The sequence below is a fragment of the Triticum aestivum genome, chromosome 5D (assembly GCF_018294505.1).
Source record: "Triticum aestivum cultivar Chinese Spring chromosome 5D, IWGSC CS RefSeq v2.1, whole genome shotgun sequence".
Lineage (NCBI taxonomy): Eukaryota > Viridiplantae > Streptophyta > Magnoliopsida > Poales > Poaceae > Triticum > Triticum aestivum.
The window spans coordinates 337,011,699-337,034,827 of record NC_057808.1 but is presented as its reverse complement, the minus strand read 5'-3'; the positions used below and the strand labels follow the sequence as shown (position 1 = coordinate 337,034,827).

At 44.6% G+C, this 23,129-nt stretch overlaps 1 protein-coding gene across 1 annotated transcript; it reads left to right on the top strand.

The window, feature by feature from the left end:
• The first annotated feature begins 1,008 nt into the window (after positions 1-1,008).
• On the top strand, positions 1,009-21,280 carry LOC123121574 (pentatricopeptide repeat-containing protein At5g10690). The gene is made up of 12 exons (XM_044541595.1): positions 1,009-1,285; positions 1,398-1,595; positions 2,001-2,133; positions 4,811-4,902; positions 5,006-5,167; positions 5,268-5,336; positions 5,443-5,575; positions 8,225-8,457; positions 9,252-9,329; positions 10,841-10,909; positions 10,986-11,162; positions 20,878-21,280. The coding sequence occupies exons 1-12, from the start codon at positions 1,052-1,054 to the stop codon at positions 21,142-21,144; spliced, it is 1,845 nt and encodes a 614-aa protein (XP_044397530.1). The 5' UTR covers positions 1,009-1,051; the 3' UTR covers positions 21,145-21,280.
• The last annotated feature ends 1,849 nt before the right edge of the window (positions 21,281-23,129 follow it).

The following is a 23,129-nucleotide window of genomic DNA, read 5'->3' as shown; positions in this document are numbered from 1 at the left end:
CATGTGTTCCAAAAATGTTAATATTACGTTTAGAAAATATTAATCAAGCATTTAGAAATGTTAAAATATGCATAGAAAAAATGTTGATAATGTATTAGAAAATGTTAATATGGTATTTGATTTTTTAATCAAGTAGTTGAATTTTTTAAAAAGTTTGTATTGCAAAAATGTTGACCATGTATTAAAAAATTGTTAATCTTGTATTTATAAAATATTAATAAATCATTTGAAAAATATTTAAGATGTGTGTAGGAAAAATATTGACTATGTATTAAAAGATGTTAAATATGTATTGGAAGAATGTTAATCGTGTATTAGAAAATGCCGTTGACATATATACAAATTGTCAAATAAAACCAAAAGTAACAAGGAAAACCAAAATAAATTAAAACCCCAAAAGAAAAAAAATAAACGAAAAAAAGAAAAAGAAAAATAAACCGACGAATCAAATGCGAAAAGAGTAAAAAAAACAGCAAAGAAAAAAGAAAACGAAAGAAGCATTGAAAACCCGAAAAGAAACAAAAATCCAAAAAAAAGAAAATGTGTAAAAACAGGCTCTTTTCCTTCTTGTAGGTCGCGCCCTATGTATTGTACACTGCGCAATCTCGATGTCAGCGCATTGTCTAACAGAGCTGCGGAGCAATGAGGAGATGCCAACATCGATCCCTCGCGCGCACCCATTTTTGACTCCATTTTATTCGAAAATATGCGAGATATAGCACTCGCAGCCAAATAGTCTAATAGGCTGATAATACACGGTCCGGCGGCCCAAAGATGCCGCTGGGCCGGCATGTTTACAATTAGGCCGTGTCTGGGCCTGGGTGCACAGCATACGGGCTGCATGTCGTGGGCCGGGCAGTGCCAGCCCATCTGGCCAGGTTTGGGCAGGGCCCAGAAAAAATCCGCGCGAAGTGTCACGCCGAGCATGCAACCACCAGCACACCACCGGTGCGGTGACCCCTCAAAAAAAAAAAAAACCCACCGGTGCGGTGACCCCTCCTCTATCCACTCCCGCCCACGCTCGCAGTCGCAGCTCACAGCCTGGGAAGAGATGATGCTGATGAGGCCGCGGTTCCTCTCCCCCTCGCCGCCCTCCTCCCGCCGCGAGCCCCGCCTCCGCACCCTCACCGAGGCTTCCAGAGTCTCCTCGTGCTCCTACCCCTCCTCCGCCCGCCCTCCCGGCCCCGCCCCCCGCCCCTCCTCCAACAAGCAGCGCCCGCCGCCCAACCTCCGCCGCCTCACCGCCCGCATCGTGGACCTCACCCGCCGCAGGCAGCTCGCCCAGGTACGGTACCCCTGCTGCCGACCCATTCGTCCCGTCGGTTTTAGATTGGGGGTGGTTTCCCGTCCTCATTCAAGGCTCCGCTGCGCTCGTGGCGGATGCTCGGCGGGCGCAGATCATGGCGGAGGTGGAGGCGTCCAAGCGGCGCGCGCGCTCGGGAAGGGGAGGGGGTGTCAACATCATCGTGATGAACGCCGTGCTGGAGGCCTGCGTGAGCTGCGGCGACGTCGACCTCGCGGTCCAGCTCTTCGACGAAATGCGCGGGCCCATGGGGTGTGGCGTCGACGGCGTCTCGTACGGCATCCTGCTCAAGGTATGCCCCCTCTCCCCTTCCACTCGTGTACCAGTGCTGCCTGAGACATTCATTATTTGGACCGCTATGATTCATGAACGCTCTAGGTGCCATTTCGAGTTTTTGCGTCATATTCAAATGCATTCACCATGCTCTATGAACTCCATTAAATTTCCATCTCAGATTGCCTGAGCCATCAATGTGTTAACTCTGTATGAACAGCCGCCTTATATTTGTCTTTTGAGGGGCAGCCGCCTTCTATTTGTGCTCCTCAGAGTATTCCTTCTCTAATCACCACATTACATTCTTGCACCTTCAAGGGATTAACCTCAGTGATATCTCTGAAAATACGTGGTGTATTTTGCTGAGTGCCTAGTTTAAATAAGTGTCTGGTACAATCTTATAATCAATGTGCTATAATTGAAGGGTCTGGGGATAGCTAGAAGGATTGATGAAGCGTTCGAGATACTGGAATCAGTTGAGAAAGATACTTCTGATGGGAGCCCCCGGCTCTCTCCTCATCTTTTATGTGGTTTTCTAAACGCCCTTATCGAAGCAGGTTGGTGCAAGATGGACCGTTTTACAATATGTTTGTATGTTGCACCAAGTATATTGCCCCTTATGCACAAAATCACTAGAGACGCCAGAGACAACTACTAGAAGTCTAAGAAGAACACTATGGCGAGAATAAGTCATTGGTCGGAATTACAAAAATAGCTTATACATAAAAATCAACTGATATCAGAATCAAAGTCCTAAATTCAATTGGCTCATCTGTCGGAAGCAGTATTCTGGTGTATAAGTAGTATTCTGGTTACACAGGCATGCCCATGCCCTAAAATATAGTGTTAGTTTCAGTGAGTAAATTGTACTCCCTCCGTCCCATAATGTAAGACGTTTTTTTGACACTACCTTATGGGACAGAGGGAGTATTTTATTGTGTGTATATCAAAATGGGTTGCACACATGAGCCACCTCTAAGCAATCTTTTCAGATCACACCACATTTTGTTGAAATCTAGTTTTGCTGAACTTATTTTATAATATGCTGTGGAAAAATAGCCATGGAAGTAGGAAAAAGTTAGTTAAACATACAGTAAGATAGCCAAAGCAGTTTGGACAAATGAGATTATCATAATCCACCACAATGCCGAATTGAGCTCTATTGAAGCAGATAACTTGGCTATGAAGCCACTAACAAATAAGGCTGTTGTTGTAAATAAACTGGCCAGGCCACACAGGCGAACTTATCCTCTCGCCCGACCCGCTCCCGCGAGCGCGGGGGGGGGGGGGGGGGGGTTCCCTCGACCGGCCGCCGCCGGCCCCCTCGATCTCCCCCCGCCGCCGCCGGGCAAAGCCCGGCCGGCGGCGGCGGGCCATCTCACCCTTCGCGCGGGGCGGGTTGGCGCGGGGCAGTCTCCTCGCGTGCTTGCGCGGCGCTGGGCAGGGCACGGCGGCGCGGTGTTGACGGCCGTCCCAGCGACGGCGGGGGCTGTTGGCGTCGCTCGGTGGGCTGCTGGGCGGTGGTATGCCCCGTCGCGGCCGCGGCGGCGGGATCCTGCTCGTGGCGGGCGGTGGTGCGGTGGATGTGCCTGCTGGAGTCGGGGACGGCGGCTGGCAAGGCGTAGCTCGGCCAGATCTGACCTCCTGCGGGGCGGGCCGTGGTCGGCACGGGTCAAGGAGGGCGGTAGTGGTGCGAGCCAGGGGTCGGGGATGGCGGCAAGTGGCCCGGCCAGATCTGACCTCTCGGCGGCGTGGGCCGCGTTCGGCTAGGGCTGCGGGCGGCTGCCTCGACCGGGGCCATCTCGGGTGGTCGGGGTGGCGGCGCAGTGGCGGTGGCTGCGGATCTGCCCGCGGCAGCGGCCGGCTTCTCTGGCGTCGGCTCGTCTGCGGTCGGACCGTCTCGACCTTCGCCCCATCTCCTCGTCATCTGGGCGCTACTCCCATCAAAGGGCTGGTCCTCACCCAGCTGTGGTCCACCGCTCGTCTCGCGCCCGGTGCTGCAGGACCGAGCTCATCTCGCGCACGGTGCAACGGGATCGAGCTCGTCTCGCGCACGTTGCAGCAGGACTGACCTCGTCCCCCTCTCGGTGCTGCAGGACCGCGCTCGGGGCAGCAGGACGGGTCGGTGGATGCCAGTTCTGGCCGGCCTATCGGGTCTCGACGCTGGGGGTCGCCCAGGGGTGCGAAAGGGGGTACCTTTCCGCTCGTCTCTTTCGTTGGGGTGGAGGCGGGTCTCGTGTGAGGTGGTGTCAAGGTCTTGGATGCCGAGGCGGCGGCCCTGGTGGTGGTAGCACGGTGCTTTTGGACAGAGCCCGTGCTATGGCGCTGCCCGGTCACCATGGCCGTGTGGGCGGCGTGGTTGCCGGGATGTGGCGTTCGGTGGCGGTGAGTGGTGGCCGAGGTGAAAACCTGTTCTATCTTCGGACGGACCGGCGGCGGCGAAGATCGTTCCCTTCTTGAAGGCGTCGTCGCGGCTCTCATTGCCCGTCATGCGGCTCCAGGGGAAACTCTGATCCTTGGATCGGGCGGTGGCGGCGCTCCGGTGTCGTACCCTTCCTGAAGGCGCCGCCTTGGAGCCCATGGTTCGTCATATGTAACTTCATCTCTTCGTTGTAGTATTGCTAGGAGTGGTGTTGTTGCGCTCAGCGCCTATGTATCTTGTCTTGGGTGTGTGCGTGTGTTGCGGTGACGTGTGTTTGTACTGGATGCTTGTTGGTCGGTGCTTTATATATAAAGCGGGGCGAAAGCCTTTTTCGGTAATAAACTGGCCATTGGCCGCATTTCTTGCATTTTTTTTTTGAAACGGAGGCAATAGATTTGTTCATCCATCAATTAAGAAGAAGAGAGTTGCCCGGTTAATCAACAGAAAACCGGGCGAAGACTGTCCGAACCCGCTCACAATATACCCCACACACCACTCTCAAGGAAGCCTCGTCGAGGTATAGAAGGCATGTCACTACTGAATACTTACTCGTATAGTGGAGATAACAAAAGGATACATCACTAACTAAATAGCCCTATGTACTTAGGTTTTGGGTGTTTTTTTTTTTGTTGCATAGTGTAGTGGAGCCAAGTTTGATGTGTTGCTGATTGGTTATGCTTATGACATGTTCTCATTATAGATTATTTGTTTTTATTACAATATTCTATGGATAGCTGTTTACCACTGGAGAGTTTTCTTACCTACATTAGCTGTACGGTTACTGATGAAATTCAACTTCATATTTTGTCCAGGAGATATGAGGCGTGCCAATGCTCTCGTTGCTCGTTTTCGCCAAGTCCTTTACGAAGGACAGTCTGTGTTACTATACAACTTACTGATGAAGGTATCTCTTAGTTTCCCTTGCAATTATTTCCCTAAGTTATCTGTTCTTTTGCATTACTGTCTCAATTGTAGTTTCATAAGTTTCTGAATTGGACACCCTCCAGGGATACATAAAAAGCAACTTCCCTCTTGGAGCGTTAACTGTTAAAGATGAGATCTTGCGTCAAGGATTGAAGCCTGATAGATTGACGTACAACACCATCATTTTTGCATGTGTAAAATCAGCAGAGATTGAGAAGGCTTTCCAATTTCTTGAAGATATGAAGGTGTCACACAAGGGTTGGAAAGGCCAGTTTTAGCCACAAAATTGTCTTGCATATACATGTAGTTGCCTCATCAATGAAAATTAGTTGCTCATAAATGCAGGATGAAGCTAAAAGGGATGATAATCCTGAACTCCTCCCGGATGCTGTTACCTACACAACATTACTTAAGGTTATTCATTGATTGCCTTAAATACTTTGACATGCTATTTTGGTTAATTGTGTATTCAGCATCATTTTATGATTTTAATTGTGCAAGTTATTGAAGCATGTTGCAGGGTCTAGGAAATAGCCAAGATCTTTATTCAGTTCTGAAGATTGTGGTGGAGATGAAATCATCACTTGTTTCAATTGACAGGACTGCATACACAGCTATGGCAGATGCCTTTCTAGCTTGCGGGTCCATTGACGGTAAGCTATATATTAATTTTTAGTGGGCCAATTTGCTTGGTAACACACTGCATCTTTACAGGTTGGAAAATAGAAGCGGTATATCACTAAGGGCATGTACAGTGGTTGATAATGCAGTCCTATCTTAAGTCCGTCACATAATCTAGAGATGTCAATAGCAAATGATGTACAATGGGTTATCTCTTAATGTTATCTCTAGTAACTAGATATACCTAAATATGTGGTGAGAGATATTGTTCCTAAGACCCCTAAAAAAAAAGATATTGTTCCTAAGAGATCATCTCTTAATTAAGAGAAGGCAAGCCTTTTCTTCTGGTTTCTCTTTCCTCCACCTCACCATTTATCCTACATGGCACTCATAAGATAGCACCATTGTACACGCCCTAACAAGTGGCCTAGCTCCCAGCTGTCATCCTAAAATTTGATGTTACTCTATTTTCTAATTGAGAGACCTTAGTAGTGCTACTGTTCTAACACCCCTTATTTTACCATTTTATATCCCAAATGGGGAAATGGCATATCCAATTTATAAAAGCACATTTAGGCTTGTTTGGGTCAATTACCGAAAAAGGCTTTCGCCCCGCTTTATATATAAAGCACCGACCAACAAGCATCCAGTACAAACACACGTCACCGCAACACACGCACACACCCAAGACAAGATACATAGGCGCTGAGCGCAACAACACCACTCCTAGCAATACTACAACAAAGAGATGAAGTTACATATGACGAACCATGGGCTCCAAGGCGGCGCCTTCAGGAAGGGTACGACACCGGAGCGCCGCCACCGCCCGATCCAAGGATCAGAGTTTCCCCTGGAGCCGCATGACGGGCAATGAGAGCCGCGACGACGCCTTCAAGAAGGGAACGATCTTCGCCGCCGCCGGTCCGTCCGAAGATAGAACAGGTTTTCACCTCGGCCACCACTCACCGCCACCGAACGCCACATCCCGGCAACCACGCCGCCCACACGGCCATGGTGACCGGGCAACGCCATAGCACGGGCTCTGTCCAAAAGCACCGTGCTACCACCACCAGGGCCGCCGCCCCGGCATCCAAGACCTTGACACCACCTCACACGAGACCCGCCTCCACCCCAACGAAAGAGACGAGCGGAAAGGTCCCCCCTTTCGCACCCCTGGGCGACCCCCAGCGTCGAGACCCGATAGGCCGGCCAGAACTGGCATCCACCGACCCGTCCTGCTGCCCCGAGCGCGAGACGAGCGCGGTCCTGCAGCACCGAGAGGGGGACGAGGTCAGTCCTGCTGCAACGTGCGCGAGACGAGCTCGATCCCGCTGCACCGTGCGCGAGACGAGCTCGGTCCTGCAGCACCGGGCGCGAGACGAGCGGTGGACCACAGCTGGGTGAGGACCAGCCCTTTGATGGGAGTAGCACCCAGATGACGAGGAGATGGGGCGAAGGTCGAGACGGTCCGACCGCAGACGAGCCGACGCCGGAGAAGCCGGCCGCTGCCGCGGGCAGATCCGCAACCACCGCCACTGCGTCGCCACCCCGACCACCCGAGATGGCCCCGGTCGAGGCAGCCGCCCGCAGCCCTAGCCGAACGCGGCCCGCGCCGCCGAGAGGTCAGATCTGGCCGGGCCACTTGCCGCCATCCCCGACCCCTGGCTCGCACCACTACCGCCCTCCTTGACCCGCGCCGACCACGGCCCGCCCCGCAGGAGGTCAGATCTGGCCGAGCCCCCTGGCTCGCACCACTACCGCCCTCCTTGACCCGCGCCGACCACGGCCCGCCCCGCAGGAGGTCAGATCTGGCCGAGCCCCCTGGCTCGCACCACTACCGCCCTCCTTGACCCGCGCCGACCACGGCCCGCCCCGCAGGAGGTCAGATCTGGCCGAGCTACGCCTTGCCAGCCGCCGTCCCCGACTCCAGCAGGCACATCCTTTTATTCTTATGGATTTTTGTTCAGTTTTCAATCCCATCTGAGGGAATTAGGTCTAATCCCTTTCCATGCAAACTAGCCCTCAAGACACAGTTACATTCTCGATATTCTTAACCAAGCTATTAATTCCAAATCATCCTATTCAGGGATCTTACGCCAAAATTAGAGCTTCTGTCATGAATTGTGGATGACTTGCTCTTAGAGTGGTTGAGTTACACATTGCAACTGTCAATTTGATATGAAATGATTGGAATCTGGTTTCCACATCTGTTTTTTTTCCCATCGTATTTGATTTATGATCCAGCACATAACAACTCGATGTTTACTTGCCTAAACCTCTGTAACAATTAAGCCTTGTGTGACCTTCTGTTTTTGAGAAAAACATTACGTGACTTTTTTCCTTTATAGTTCTTAGTTCCTGGCCGGTCCAGGATGCCAATCTGACATCAATGATTTATGTGAACATAAATATGGAAAGACAATCATGACCAGCATATTGGGAGAAAAGTAGTGCTATTGCATGTTCCATTATATTTGGACCATATATTGTGAGAAAGGAAGAAACCTAAACATTTGTATGCGACAATCTTGCTGCGCCCTTAGTTGTTACCTCTTACAAAAATCTTCTTGCACAATGTAACTGCAAATAGAATTCTCATGTTTGAATATGTAGCCTGGTTGGTTTAAAATATATTGCTACCTTCTGGGTGTAGATGTCCTAATATGCTTCTGTTGTTGTAGGGGCTCTTTGCATTTTTGGTGAGATAATAAAGCAGGCTGGCGACAACAAAGACTTGAGGCCCAAACCTCATCTTTATCTTTCAATCATGAGAGCTTTTGCTACTATAGGTGATTTTGATATGGTAAGGAGATTGAAAGAACGCATGTGGCCAGATTCAGTTGGATCCATTAGCCGTTCAGCTAAACAAGAGGCAGATGAGCTATTAATGGAGGCTGCTATAAATAACAATCAGGTACGCTAAACAAGAGGCAAGTCAGAAATTAATTTGGATTTGCTGTCCATGCAATACTTCGGTCAGTTGATTGCTAAGTCTACTGAAGTTTTACAGAATTTGGTAAAATAACAAGACCTTTTGTAGTGGGATGCATACTATGTAAGAGAACAGTTGCACCTTTAGTGCTGACGTGCTTACCATGGATGCACCCGAAAGTATATTCTGTTAAGAGTCTATGTACCGTTGAAGGGATCTTGCCCAATGAACCAACTTCAAAGTCCTTTCGTGCAAATATATTCTCATGTTGTTTCAAACCTGTAGATAATTCACTGTCTTCAGTTCGTGTAATTTTTTTTTGAAGTCACATTGTTGTTTTCATTGTTTTCTGCGGTTCTATGAGGCTTCACTATAGTGCTAAGAGTATATTGTTCCCCATTTGTCATACCACACTAGATGGATACTGTATTATTATTATTTTGTTTCTTAATTGCATGATTTTAATCACTTTAAAAGATTGTGTTATGTGCTGTCGAAATCTTGTGAATAGATTCCTCTATTTTTTTGTTTGTCTAAGAAAGATCTTGGCAAGACTGAGTGTAAAACTATAAAGGAAAAAACAGGCCTTCTCCAGTGATCCTGTGATTGGATAAACTCCAACATGACTATGTTACCAGATGCAATACAGCAGTGCAATGATCATGATTTCTTCACTCTTTGCAGTGTCTTTTCTCTTTGCCAAAACAGTCTTGAGATTTTCAAATGCCCATTTTCATGCGACTCAATGCCTTGCTGGCTGATTTATTGTTGTACAGGTAGACGTGGCTAGAAGACTTCTCAGAAGAATAGTTAACGGGAAGGAGCATTTCTCTTGGAGAAGTAGAGTAGGCCTGGTATGTTCTTTTAATTCTGCATTGAAGTTTGTAATCTAAGTACTAATTCTAATTCATTCATTGCTTCGATTATAAAAGTACATATACGGAATCTCAATACGACTTTGCGATGTTTTGAGTTCTGAGATTTAAATGTACTCCCTCCGTAAAGAAATATAAGAGTGTTTAGATCACTAAAGTAGTGATCTAAATGCTCTTATATTTCTTTACAGAGGGTGTTTGGCATGTTTCTTCGTGTTAGCTAGGAAACAATTGTGCCTAAGTCATACTTTTATTCTGTTACTAGTATAAAATAGTTGTAGTGTTCATGTTGAATATAATGTCAATTGCTTTGAGCATTGTGATTTGTTATTGTATGCATATAACTTAAGAGGCTATTGTAACTTAAGAGGTTATTGTATGCATGTAACTTAAATATTGTTGTCCTGTCCAAGTGTCCAGTATTATTTCTTCTGCTCTAAATTCTAAATGCGTTCTTCAGCAAACTCACTGTGTACTGAGATGAGATCACATGCTTTTCTATTATTTTAATCTGGAAGCAAATATGGCCATCTTTCTGTTAGTTTCACTAATTAAAGTTCAGGAGCATTGATCTGCTTTCTAACCACTATATCTCAGGAATTTCTTCCTTCTGACACCATATATCTTTGGTGAGATACAGATGCTCTAGTTGTTAAATACAGTATTCATGATATTGTTATGACCTCCTCTCCTGTCAATTTGAGAGGATACAAATCTGACTGGTACATATGAAGTAATAAGTCAACTTATGAAGACCTATGACTGAGCTTTACTTACCTGGGATACTAACTGTTAAGGACATCCCCAAACTCTCGATAGCCAAGGCACCACAACCCTTGCTTTTCTAGCTGAATCCGTCTTCCTCTGGCCGACCCTCAAACATAACCGATATCCTAACAATCGCCAGAAAGTTATTTCTGCGCCAGTGTTTATGTGAATGTTTTCGTTTTCTCTCTTTTCGACCCGAACCCCAATCTTGGGGCCCAGCTTGTATATTTTAATCCGCTGGCTTACCAATCAGATCCACTACCCATCCACGAAATGGCGGCGGTTTCAATATAGGATGCAAGTTTTCAGCTGGAACATTTTCTATGGATTCATTTCATGCAACCAATGAAGCAAATAGTTTATTCGAGCCTTGCATGCCATTTGTTGTTGTGAAGGGCAGGAGCATAATTATCTATCCTTGGTACATGAGCTCTCTCCTGAAATGAATGCTTGCTTAGTTTTCATCTTATGCATTGCCAGTCTAGTTTCCGAAGTACAGGGCCAACATATACTCCCTCCGTATGAAAATATAAGACGTTTTTGTTGGCTAGTTTAGCCTATGTATATCTGGATTGGTGAAACTGCAAAGTTTTTTCGATGATGGGACTGGGTGACAGGATGATATAGCAAATATTCTGTTTGTTTTGCCAATTCTATGAACTTGATCTGACGAAGTGGAAACGCGGTCATTGTTAAGTTTTGTTCCTTTCTGTTCATACCAGGTGGCACTCAAAGTTGAAACGCTATCTGGATTCACCAACTCTCCTCTTAGACCACATGTATTTCCACAGGTTGTGTATTCATTTCGTTTGTATCTAATATCCACTTTAACTTGATTATCTTAACTTCTGTCTAATGACATTGTAGATTCTCTTGAATGATCCTGTTGAGAAGTATATGATTCCGTTTCGAGAAAGTCGACCGTTAGGTGCTGACTTGATCTTGGAAAATGTTGCGATGCGATTCTTGAAAGACTCTGCAGTTCCTCTTGTGAATGACTGGGGAAGTTGTGTTGGAATAGTTCACAGCCGCGATTGTACCAAGGTATGAAATCTTTTGGAACAGCTGGAACTGAATTTTGTTGCAAGGCACAGTATTTTGACATCTTAACGGGCGGCATAGTACCTGGTGAGGTAGAAGCTGGGCGTGGCTGGCAGCATTAACTTACGCCGTTGAAAATCTGTGTTGTGTTCATTAGTTGCCCACTGTTAAGTGTTAACTAGAGAAGTAGGCTAGATGACACGAAAATGCATGTACTGTTATTCCTTGGATTGGCCTAATAAAGCTCAAGTATGGCGGTGCATAGGAGAGCGGCTAAATGGCTCCAGAGCTCATCTGCTCCACTCCTGCATATGAACAGTAAAATAAAAAAAAATACTACTCCATTCGTTCCTAAATATAAGTCTTTCTAGACATTTCAAATGGACTACAATATCGAAAATGGTGTTTGGTGGCCGAGCACCCTGCAGGCCGGAATCAGCCCCGTCAGTGCTCGGCGCGATCGGTGCCCAGCGTGCATAAAGCTACCGTATAGCGACTGTATTCATAGAATAGTCTGGTGTACAGCGCCCGTATTTGCTAGTATTAAATAATCACTGCTGGCTCACGTACACGCAGGCACACGAGTGCAGCACAGCTGCATAACAGGCACACGAGATGCAGCACACCTGCATGTCTCGTTCACGCGCGCAACAGTCCCTGCCTCATGTACACGGCACGGAATTGACTCGGTCAACTGATGAGGAACACTAGATGAGAAGAAAGAAAACACATGCCAGATCTGTTTGACTACTTCTAGATGCTTCCACTCTAGTGTAGTATTTCTTTCCTTTTCTTTTCTATCCTATCTACTGTTTTCTAGAGTCTTCTAGTTGCGAGTAGCTATGAGTAGAATGGTGAAACTTACATAATGTTTTCTAGAGTATTCCAGCTATAAGTAGAAGTATGTGAAGGCTTCCCAAAGCCCTATAAATAGAGGTCCTCGCCTCTACTTTGGAGGCAGACTATGTACCCCTACCTATAATAGAACTTGTTGTTCTTATCTAAGATCTTGGAGTAGATCTTGTGCCCTAGGAGTTCTGGATTGAACTCTTGCTGCCCTATCAACCTACATTCGCCTCTAGAGCGATATCTAGCGCAGCACGTTGAAGCTGTTCCTTCAACACTTGTGCTGTACACATTGTAGCAGCAAGGTGGAGTTGCTCCTCCACAAACTTTGTGCTGCTTCAGGTGGTATCAGAGCCAGGTTGACCCATACTAGTTCTTGTTGTCCTCTTCGAGAGTAAGTTGCAGCAAGCAATGGAGCAATTGGAGAAGAGGATGGATGCTGCAGAACAACAAATCAAAGAGCTGCGTGAAGATCTTAATCGGAGATTTGGTCAGCTGGTTGAGATGATAAGAAAGGGTGTCCCCCCTGCTGCCAATGAAGGAGATTCATCTAAAGAAGAAGATGTTCAACAAAGAAGGAGAGGTAATCTTGGAGCAAGACCGCCACAACAACGTGCTGTTCAACGTGCTTCAAGAAGGCCAATTTATGTTGAAACTTCTGAAGGTGAAGAATATGATGATGCCCTTGAAGAAGCAGATCTCTACGCATATCGGAGAGCACCCAACCCTACATATGCAAGAGATACATACAAGGTGAAAGCTGAGATCCCAAGTTTTAATGGAAATGTTGACATTGAAGGGTGCCTGGATTGGTTATATGAAGTGGAGACTTTCTTTGAGGTCATGGAGGTTCCGGAAGATCGTAGAGTTCCTTTGGTCGCATACAAACTGAAAGGAGGAGCCGGTGCATGGTGGCATCGCGTTCAAGAGGAGCGCAGGCTGAGAGGAGAACCTCGTGTTAGAACTTGGCGACAAATGAAAGGCCTCTTGAAAGGGAGATTTTTGCCCGCTGATTATGACCAGATCCTATTTATCCAATTTCAAAATTGTGCTCAAGGAAATAGGACTGTTTCAGATTACACGGAGGAGTTTCTAAGGCTACAAGTGAGGTGCAACCTTGCTGAAACTGAAGAGCAACAAGTTGCAAGGTACATCAATGGTCTCAATGATGCTATTCAAGATCGATTGATGATGCAACAAATCTGGTCCGTTGATCAAGCACAAGCTCTAGCCTTAAAGGCCGAGAGGTTTGTGAGGATGAGAAAGACAACTAAGGCTCCATATCCTCCATATCCTCATACCGAAGGCTCATCTAGGAGCCAACCTAATAGAGTGGAAGAAAAGACCACTCCACCAAAGACAAAACAGCCCATCCCGAAGCAAACTAGAGGCAAGGGTAAGGCAAATGAAGGCCCAAAGTGCTATAAATGTGGTAAAGAGGGACACATATCCAGCGGCTGCCCACTAAGGAAATTTGTTAACACGACTATCCATGATGGTGAAAGCGATGAGGAAGAATACGAATCTGAAGATGTAGACGGACAAGAGGTTTGTCAAGAAGAAGGTGAAGAGGTGGTATGTGTGATCCAGCGTGTCCTATGTTCCACACCACAACTCGATGACACACAACGGAAGAAAATATTTGAGAGCAAATGCACGGTGAATGGCAAGGTATGCAAACTAGTGATTGATAGTTGCAGCTGCGAGAATCTTATCTCCCAGAAGTTGGTGGACCATTTAAAGCTTGAAACCCATGATCATCCAAATCCCTACACTATTGGATGGATCAAGAAAGGAGTGAATATGAGGATCACCAAACAATGCAACCTGCCACTTTCTTTGGGTAAGCATTATCGCTCAAATGTGTTGTGTGATGTGGTTGACATGGATGCCAGCCATGTTCTTCTTGGAGGCCTTGGCAATTTGATGTGGATACTACACACAAGGGCAAGGAAAATTCTTACTCTTTCATTTGGAACAAGAGAAGGATCATTATCTTACCAAACAAACCCGAAGGTAATACCTCTAAGGAGGAGGGGAAAACTATGTTAACTATCTCCCATACCTCTCATGAGTTTATGGAAGACTTGAGGGAGGCAGATTTGTGTGCTGCACTTGTTGTAAAGGGAGAAGAGCACCTGACTGTTGAAATTCCAGCAAAGGTACGTGGTTTATTGGCAGAATTTCAGAACATACTTGGGGAGCCACATGGCTTGCCACCGATGAGAGGAATTCAACATAGAATTGACTTAATTCCGGGAGCAAGTCTTCCTAATCTTCCACACTATCGAATGAGCCCAAAGGAGCATGGTATATTGAAGGAGAAAGTGGAGGAATTGTTGCAAAAGGGGCACATTCGAGAAAGTATTAGCCCATGTGCTGTACCAGCCCTACTCGCGCCAAAGAAAGATGGATCTTGGCGCATGTGTACGGACAGTAGAGCCGTTAACAAGATCACCGTAAGGTATAGATTCCCTATTCCCCGTCTGGATGATATGTTGGATCAGCTTAGTGGAGCAAGAGTGTTCACAAAGCTAGATTTAAGAAGTGGATATCATCAAATCCGTATAAGACCCGGGGATGAATGGAAGACCGCCTTCAAGACAAAGGAAGGGTTGTTTGAATGGCTAGTCATGCCATTTGGACTCTCAAATGCACCAAGTACCTTTATGCACTTAATGAATCAAGTCCTTAGACCCTTCTTATCCCACTTTGTTGTGGTCTATTTCGATGACATCTTGATCTATAGCAAGGATGAGGATGAACACTTTGATCACATTCGGAAGGTGCTAGAAGTACTAAGGGAAAATGAGCTCTACGTCAACTTGAAGAAATGTGTTTTCCTGCAAACACAACTTCTTTTCCTAGGATTCGTCATAACATGTGACGGCATTCGTGTTGATGATTCTAAGGTTGAAGCAATCCGAGAATGGCCAACTCCTAAGACCATTTCTGAGGTAAGAAGCTTTCATGGCCTTGCAACTTTCTATAGGCGATTTGTTAAGAATTTCAGCACTATCATGGCACCAATTACCGAGTGTTTGAAGAAAGGAAAGTTCAAATGGGCAGAAGCAGCTGAAGCTAGCTTCAATGAGATAAACAAAAGCTATCACAAGCTCCTGTCTTGGTACTACCTGATTTCAACAAGACTTTTGAGTTGGAGTGTGATGCAAGTGGAGTAGGCATTGGAGCTGTCCTATCTCAAGAAAGGAAGCCCATTGCTTTCTTTAGTGAGAAGTTAAGTGAAGCTAGACAGAAATGGAGTACCTATCAGCAAGAATTATACGCCGTTTTCAGAGCGTTGAAAACTTGGGAAGTCTATTTGCTGCCTAAAGAGTTCATTGTTTATAGCGACCATCAATCCTTGAAGCATTTTAGAAATCAAAAGCATGTTGACCGCATGCTAGCAAGATGGGAAGCATATCTAGAGAGGTTTAACTATCTCATCGTGCATAAATCTGGAATAATTAACTAACAGAGTGGCCGATGCTTTGAGTCGTCGTGCATGCCTCTTGACTTCTTTTGAAGCTGAACTTCCGGGCATGGGTCAAATAAAGGAGTTGTATGAGGGTGACGAAGACTTTGGCCATGTTTGGGTAAAGCACGCAAGGGGCCAACCATTAGGTGATGACTATTTGTTGCAAGATGGATATCTCTTCAAAAATGATCGTTTGTGCATTCCAAGAAGTTCTTTACGTGACAAGCTGGTTAGAGAGCTCCATTCAAGTGATCTTAGTGGCCATGTTGGACGGGACAAGACTATCGCTAACCTGGAAGCTCGCTACTTTTGGCCACAACTAAAGAGAGATGCTGGAAAGTTCGTTCAACGGTGCCCCGTATGTCAGACCTGCAAAGGCCAAGTCCAGAACACAGGGTTATACATGCCTTTGCCTGTTCCTGTTGCTCCATGGGAGGACATTTCTATGGACTTCGTCTTGGGCTTGCCAAGAACAAGACGAGGAAGTGATGCTGTATTTGTGGTCGTGGATAGATTCTCTAAGATGGCTCATTTCATCCCATGCCGCAAGACAACGGATGCTCATCATGTGGCAAACCTATTCTTTCGAGAAGTGGTCAGACTTCATGGAGTTCCAAGGTCCATTGTCTCAGACCGTGATAGCAAGTTTCTTGCTGCATTTTGGCTCACTTTGTGGAAGCAATTCAACACTGAATTGAAATTTTCTAGCACTGCTCATCCACAAACAGATGGACAAACGGAAGTGGTGAACAAGTTTTTGGGTAATCTGATCCGTTGCATTTGTGGAGAAAGAAAGGGGCAATGGGATTTGGCTTTATCTCTTGCAGAGTTCTCCTACAATAACTCCAAGCATAGATCCACAGGAAGGAGCCCTTTTTCCATTGTCTACACTAAAGTTCCAACACATGTGGTGGACCTGGTGAAGCTGCCATCAAGGGGAAACTCAAAATCAGCATTGTCCTTTGCTGATAATTACACCGAGTTATTTGAAGAGATTCGCGGCGCTTTGGAAGCACAAAATCAGAAATATAAACAACTTGCTGATTGCAAAAAGAGGCCAAAATCATTCCAAGTCGGTGATAAGGTGATGGTCTACCTCCGAAAAGAGAGGCTGCCTTTAGGTGTTAAAGGGAAACTTAGGCAGCGAAGGTATGGGCCCTTCTCTATCATGAGGAAGATAAATGATAATGCTTATGTGATAGATCTTCCAAGTGACATGGGTATCTCCAACACTTTCAATGTTGCGGACTTGACTCTCTACCATTCAGAAGAAGCGCTCTATGAAGATAACTCGAGGGCGAGTTCCAAACAACCAGGGGAGAATGATGAGGAACACTAGATGAGAAGAAAGAAAACACATGCCAGATCTGTTTGGCTACTTCTAGATGCTTCCACTCTAGTGTAGTATTTCTTTCCTTTTCTTTTCTATCCTATCTACTGTTTTCTAGAGTCTTCTAGTTGCGAGTAGCTATGAGTAGAATGGTGAAACTTACATAATGTTTTCTAGAGTATTCCAGCTATAAGTAGAAGTATGTGAAGGCTTCCCAAAGCCCTATAAATAGAGGTCCTCGCCTCTACTTTGGAGGCAGACTATGTACCCCTACCTATAATAGAACTTGTTGTTCTTATCTAAGATCTTGGAGTAGATCTTGTGCCCTAGGAGTTCTGGATTGAACTCTTGCTGCCCTATCAACCTACATTCGCCTCTAGAGCGATATCTAGCGCAGCACGTTGAAGCTGTTCCTTCAACACTTGTGCTGTACACATTGTAGCAGCAAGGTGGAGTTGCTCCTCCACAAACTTTGTGCTGCTTCATCAACATGTTTGGTTTTCTTGTTTTTCTTCGAGTTTCTCTTATTCAACATTATATTTTGGGTTTCTCCTTTTTTTTTCACTTGGTTTTTATTTTTTTTCCTTTCGTTTTTCATTATACTTCTTCCCATACGCGAAAAACATGGTTTCCTTTCGGTTTTCATTATACTCCTTCCCATACGCGAAAAACATTTTTTTAATAAGCGATCAACATTTTTGGGTATACACGTGCAACGTAGTCTGAACGTTTATTCAATGTTTTTCACAAACTTGTTCAACACTTTGATACTTTATTCAACATTTTTTTCAAAATACTTGGTCGACATTTTTATATATTCGTTCCACATTTTTTTAGTATGTCTTCAACTTTTCAAATACATTATTCAGCAATTTTCAAATTCTAGTTTAACATTTCCCATACACTCGTCAAGAATTTTTAATACATGTTCAACAGTTTTAAATGCTTATTAAACATTTTCAAATTTTTTGTTCATAATTTTTTTCATTTCTCTGGGTCAACGTTTTCTAATACTTATTTCAGCATTTTTTTTCAAAATTACTTGTTCAACATTTTTTTCAAATCGTTGGTCAACATTTTTTAATATTTATTTCACCGTTTCTTCAAATACTTGTTCAACGTCTTATAAAATACATGATCAACTTTCTCATTCACATATGTATTCTATTGTATCAATTTCTTTTGTTTAGATGATAATGATTTTTCAGATTTGCATTCCCCCCCTTTTTTTAGAATGATTACTTAACTTTTCTTAACCTGAAGCAGAAAACTCCACATTAAGCGAACCTTACTCAAAGAGAAAACTACAGTTTTGGGTTAATTTTTTTTTTTTGGGGGGGGGGGGGGGGGGGGGGGGGAGCCTGCATATTAGGTGATACACCAAGCAAAAGCAACACAAATACAGGACCAAACAAGAGATTTCACATTTGGAAACAGATCATGTCCAACTAAATTCTTCTGACAACAAACGATACTACGGATTCTGAGATTCGCTAAACAGGTGAAAAAAGTTACTATCAGTCTGAGGGCAAGCCGTTGCAATCAAACAGCCGCTCGACAAGGTGTGGATGCGGCGCATTGATGCAGGTGCTTAGATCAGATTATAAGGGGTGGTACATATGTGAACACAAAACAGAGCACAACCATGCACAATCGGTTAACCGCATGGAGAAGCTGCACTGGAAGTCGCACCGGCACATAGATAGGTATACCAGAGACTTGGTGAAGCAGCTAAGAGAACAATATCAGCAGCTATGCTTCAAATAGTACTCTGGCTAGGAAGCGAACTGGGAAAGATCACATCGCATGGTCCCTCCGGCCAGTTAACAAACCATGAGCTGCGCCACTTCGTCCAACTTGGTGTATCAAATTTTCTAGGACAAATCGTCAGTGTGTAACCACCAACATAATATGCCCATTTTAGTGCACGAAATCACCTGAAAACATCATTTCTTTTTTTCTTTCTTTCTTTCTTTTCGAGTCATGAAAACATCATTTCTTGCTTGACGGGTTTAAAGAAAAGAGAAATTGTGCATAATTCAAATTGTTTTGCCTGTCACATCTCGGAATGACATTTTTCCTTCAAATGCATTAATTGTCTAGATGCATTTTCCAAATTACTTTTGCATCACAATTTTTTGTTAGAAAATTCTGGTGACAAATTTCCTTTTTAACACGTAAACACAGCCACCCTCGCACGGATTCAGTTTATGATGAAATTTTCACATGCTATCAACAAAAATGCGTTCGGATTGTTTGTCGTTTTATACAAGCATTTTTTTTGAAACAACCGCTCCCCTAGCACTAATAATTTCGTTACCAATTGAACAGACACCAACCCCCCTTAGTTCTTTGATGTCATACCGTAATTGCGGCTCACGTCAACCCCATGGCACTCCAAGTGTACTAATCGACATTTTCTAGGTGTGAAAATTCCAAGAAATCCTCATATCTTATATGCACATGGGCAGAAGATAAATCACACATATGGAATAATATTTATTGTCGACCCCTTTAACAAAGGATGGAAACCGTTCGACTATTTTTTGCCAACCACAGATGTTACCCAATGTTCCTAATCATTTCAATAAGATGCACTCTACCATTTTTTATGGCGACTTTTTTCCAGAGGAAGCTAGACAAAAATTATGCTATTTTTTCATTTTAAATAATATTTCTTATTTCTTAAGCAGCTAAAAGAACACGTTGTGTGCTCATATTCTATTTTTAAATGAATTGCGCTCACCAGGTTTGTCACCGGTTTTATTTGTATTTTCTAACTAGCACTGCATTAACTTGTACGAAGAACCGTTTTTGGGTTTGTTGCATCATAGTGGTTGATATTCCCCGCACACCCAACCAAATCCCAAAACTAGAAGAAGCACAAATTTTGACAGATCTGCCAAATGATTACCTGAATGGCACTCCTCGGAGAAGAATTCCATCCCATCGATGACGAAATCGCTCATGTCCAATGTGCCAGATTTTTCCTTTTAGAATATCCAGTGTGCCAGATTTTTTTTGAGACAAATCCAGTGTGCCAGATGAAGGGGACGACGGTATCATAGTTGGGCCATCCATAGCATTTAATGACACACCAGGCCGGCCCTAGCACCACATGTGAAAAATTCGGTTACACACATGGCCCACGTAGAATGCTAGCACAGCAGCGAGGCCCCGATGTATTTCAACTTTAGCAGTCCCCGTATAGCTGCGTAGAAACGAGCGCGCACACATCGCGAAGCTGCATTGCACGGCGCGAGATTCCGGCCTGCACGGTGCTCGGCCACCAAAACGCTACACTCCTACAATATACGGATGTATGTAGACATATTTTAGAGTGTAGATTCACTCATTTTGCTCTTATGTAGTCATTTGTTGGAATCTCTAGCTTATATTTGGGAACGGAGGGAGTAGAAAAATAAAAAAGAAATCTGATTTTTTTTTTTGACATGGAACATGTTTGAGTGCTTGAGGACCGTGCCAATTTTCAGCTCGTTAGGACATCTGAGTAGCTCTCAACAAAAACAATAAAATTGGGGTCTGTGAAAAAGTGTACTGTTCATGCATTATTCCGACCGATTTGGTTTTTTGCTGAGAGCTACTTAGATGTCTAAATAAGCTGAAATTTGACACGGACCTCACGCACTCAAACATCTTACATGCAAACAAAAATCAGTTATTTTTTGTTTCTTTTAGGTTTTTTTTGTAGTTCACCAAGATCAGATGAGCTTGGATATTCGGTAGGCACTATTGCCTGTTGGTGTAGAGTTTGAGGAACACCGGTCACAAGCATCGGCGGTGCCATTAGGATACTTGGTTCAGTTGTCCGTGAAAGAAGTAGAAAAATGTACGGGCAACGTCATACGAGTCGAGTCGAATCCATTCTTTGGATGGTAGATCAGATGTAACTGTCGGTTTACTCGGAGGGGGTTAATTATTCAAGTAATTTCGATTTGCACGGAAGGACAAACCTATACTCCACTTTCAATTGCAACATATTTGATATTTTCTCTTGGAAGCATTCTCGCGTGACCCTGAACACTTTTATTTTCCTTTTGCAGATGGACTCGCCTCTTCTTTCAATGGCGAGGCCACCACTGTGCGTGCCTTGTTCAACCTCGCTGGAGCACGTCATTGATCTCCTCCTCAGAGAGAAGTGCGAGATGGTGGTTGTGGTGAAAAGCGGCAACATGTATGAAGGCAGTTACACATCCAGCTCAAGGCCGCTGGGCGTTTTCTCCCTCGGTATCCTGTCGGAGGCCACCGCCAACACGGCAAACACCCACGACGAGTGCGTCCCCGGGGCAGCCACCCAGCCAGGATCCTGAAGCCAGTACACGTAGCTATTCTTGTGTTGTTGTCTACGAATCTACCATGATTCGTCATCAGTATGCTTACTAGCGACAAGTCGTTTTAACGCTGTACATGTCGATCGAGAAGAGCGGAAAGTTTTACCGTGGCAAATCTGTTAAGCTGACCCTACCGCTCTGTGCGAGTGATGTAACCTCTGATGCATACACGCAGCAAAGGTGTCAGTGGGCCAGAAGTTCTCACCCGGTGTCTGTCGACTCTGGGTGATGCTCCACGATGGCCCCGGCTTGTCGTACACGCATCTTTGTCCAGTCGGCACCACCAATTATGGGGAAGAAGAGCAGTGCTATGCATACCGTAGGTCTAGCCAGCATGTTATTGCGGGAGAGATCCTAGATAGGTCTGCCTGGCTGTTGTTACCTTTGTCCAGGTTTAGATCCCGACGGGTAACCAAGAAGCAGAGGACAACACGTGGTATATTATGTTCAGATTTGCTATTTCACATCTAGATGTGAAATAGTTATCTCACATCTAACTGCTCAACCACACGATGTAAAACGTTAAGATTCGTGCGCTCTTTGTCGTGTCAGCTCGTTGTTGTTGTCGCTACCTCGCTCGATCACGCTCTGGGAAACATGTTGGGCTGTGTTCGGGTTAAGTTGCCCAGTGATGGGCTTTAGCTGGGCTAAGTTGTCTTTTTATATGTTTTATGGGCTGTAATTTTTCTTTTGGTGATCGGAGGTGAAAAGAGGAGCGGTTGGACATGCCCCTGTGCACGGCCACTCATATTTTTTTGCTTGTTTTGGAGTGCGTTGTCTGAGGGGCTGAGCTGACAGGACCGCATTTTGTCTCGTTGATTTTGCTGGCGCGGGCCTCATGTTGTGGTTTTTTTTGTCATTTTGTTTTTTTATTAAAGTCCATGCACGGTGAAGTTAATGGATAAAGCGTGTGCCAACCAATAATTTTCTATTTTTATGTTATTTTATTGTCCCTTTGTTTTTTAGAATTCATGAACTTTTTAAAATATTATGAATTTTGTTGTTGTTGTTGTTGCAAGTGCAAGTGTTGTCCATGCCCCGCAACTACATGTTTTTTAACACAGATGTAAAATTTGGTCGGGAAGTGTTACAATCATGACTGCACTTGCATGTTTTTAGCATGATTTTATGACTTCGTGATTCAGATTTGCTAATTCACATCTAGATGAGAATTACTTATCTCACATATAACTGCAAAGACGTTTGATGAAAAAACTTATGGATTCATGTTCTTTTGAAGCGTACGATCTCACAAAGTTTTTTTCCTGTTACGTGCTTTGTCCTCCCGTTTCATACTACGCTACAGTAGGCAGTTTTTTCTTTCTTTTGAGACAAGCTACTCTAGGCTGCTGCGCTCGACTCTATGGGTTGTGGTCTTTTTCTCATGTCTTTTTATAGACTATAGTCTTTTTCTGTTTCTTCTATATGGGCCGCTGCGTTCCTTTTTTTTTATTGTTTTAGCTTTTTTGTTTTTGTTTTTTGTTTATTATTTGTTTTAAATTATGAACTATTTTATATACATGATTTTTATCTTTTATTTATATTTTTCAAGTTTCTTTTTAATTATGATTTTCAAGTTTCTTTTTTTTAATTTATGAATTTTTCACTTAGACATCTGTTTGCTTTAAATGTCATGCAAATCTTGAGCGAGGGTTGTTCCGCCGCATGGGTTTCGTGTCACACCGTGTGTGGTGACTACTTGTCGACCTTGCTCATGTGTGCGCCTTTTGTTAGGACGTTCTCATGGCGCTATCTGGGGCCGTTTTAGATTGGTTTCGTTAACTCTCATCTAGATAAGAATTAACAATGTCTCATCTAACTTATATATCATTAGCTATAATTGCTTCTAAGTCGTGCTGGTTGTCATTGTGTCGTGTTTCCTGTTCGTCCCTCATGAAGCTGTGAAGCCCGATATGACTTTTTTAGTGGGCCATTTTTATGTTTGTATATTGGGTTTTTTTTGT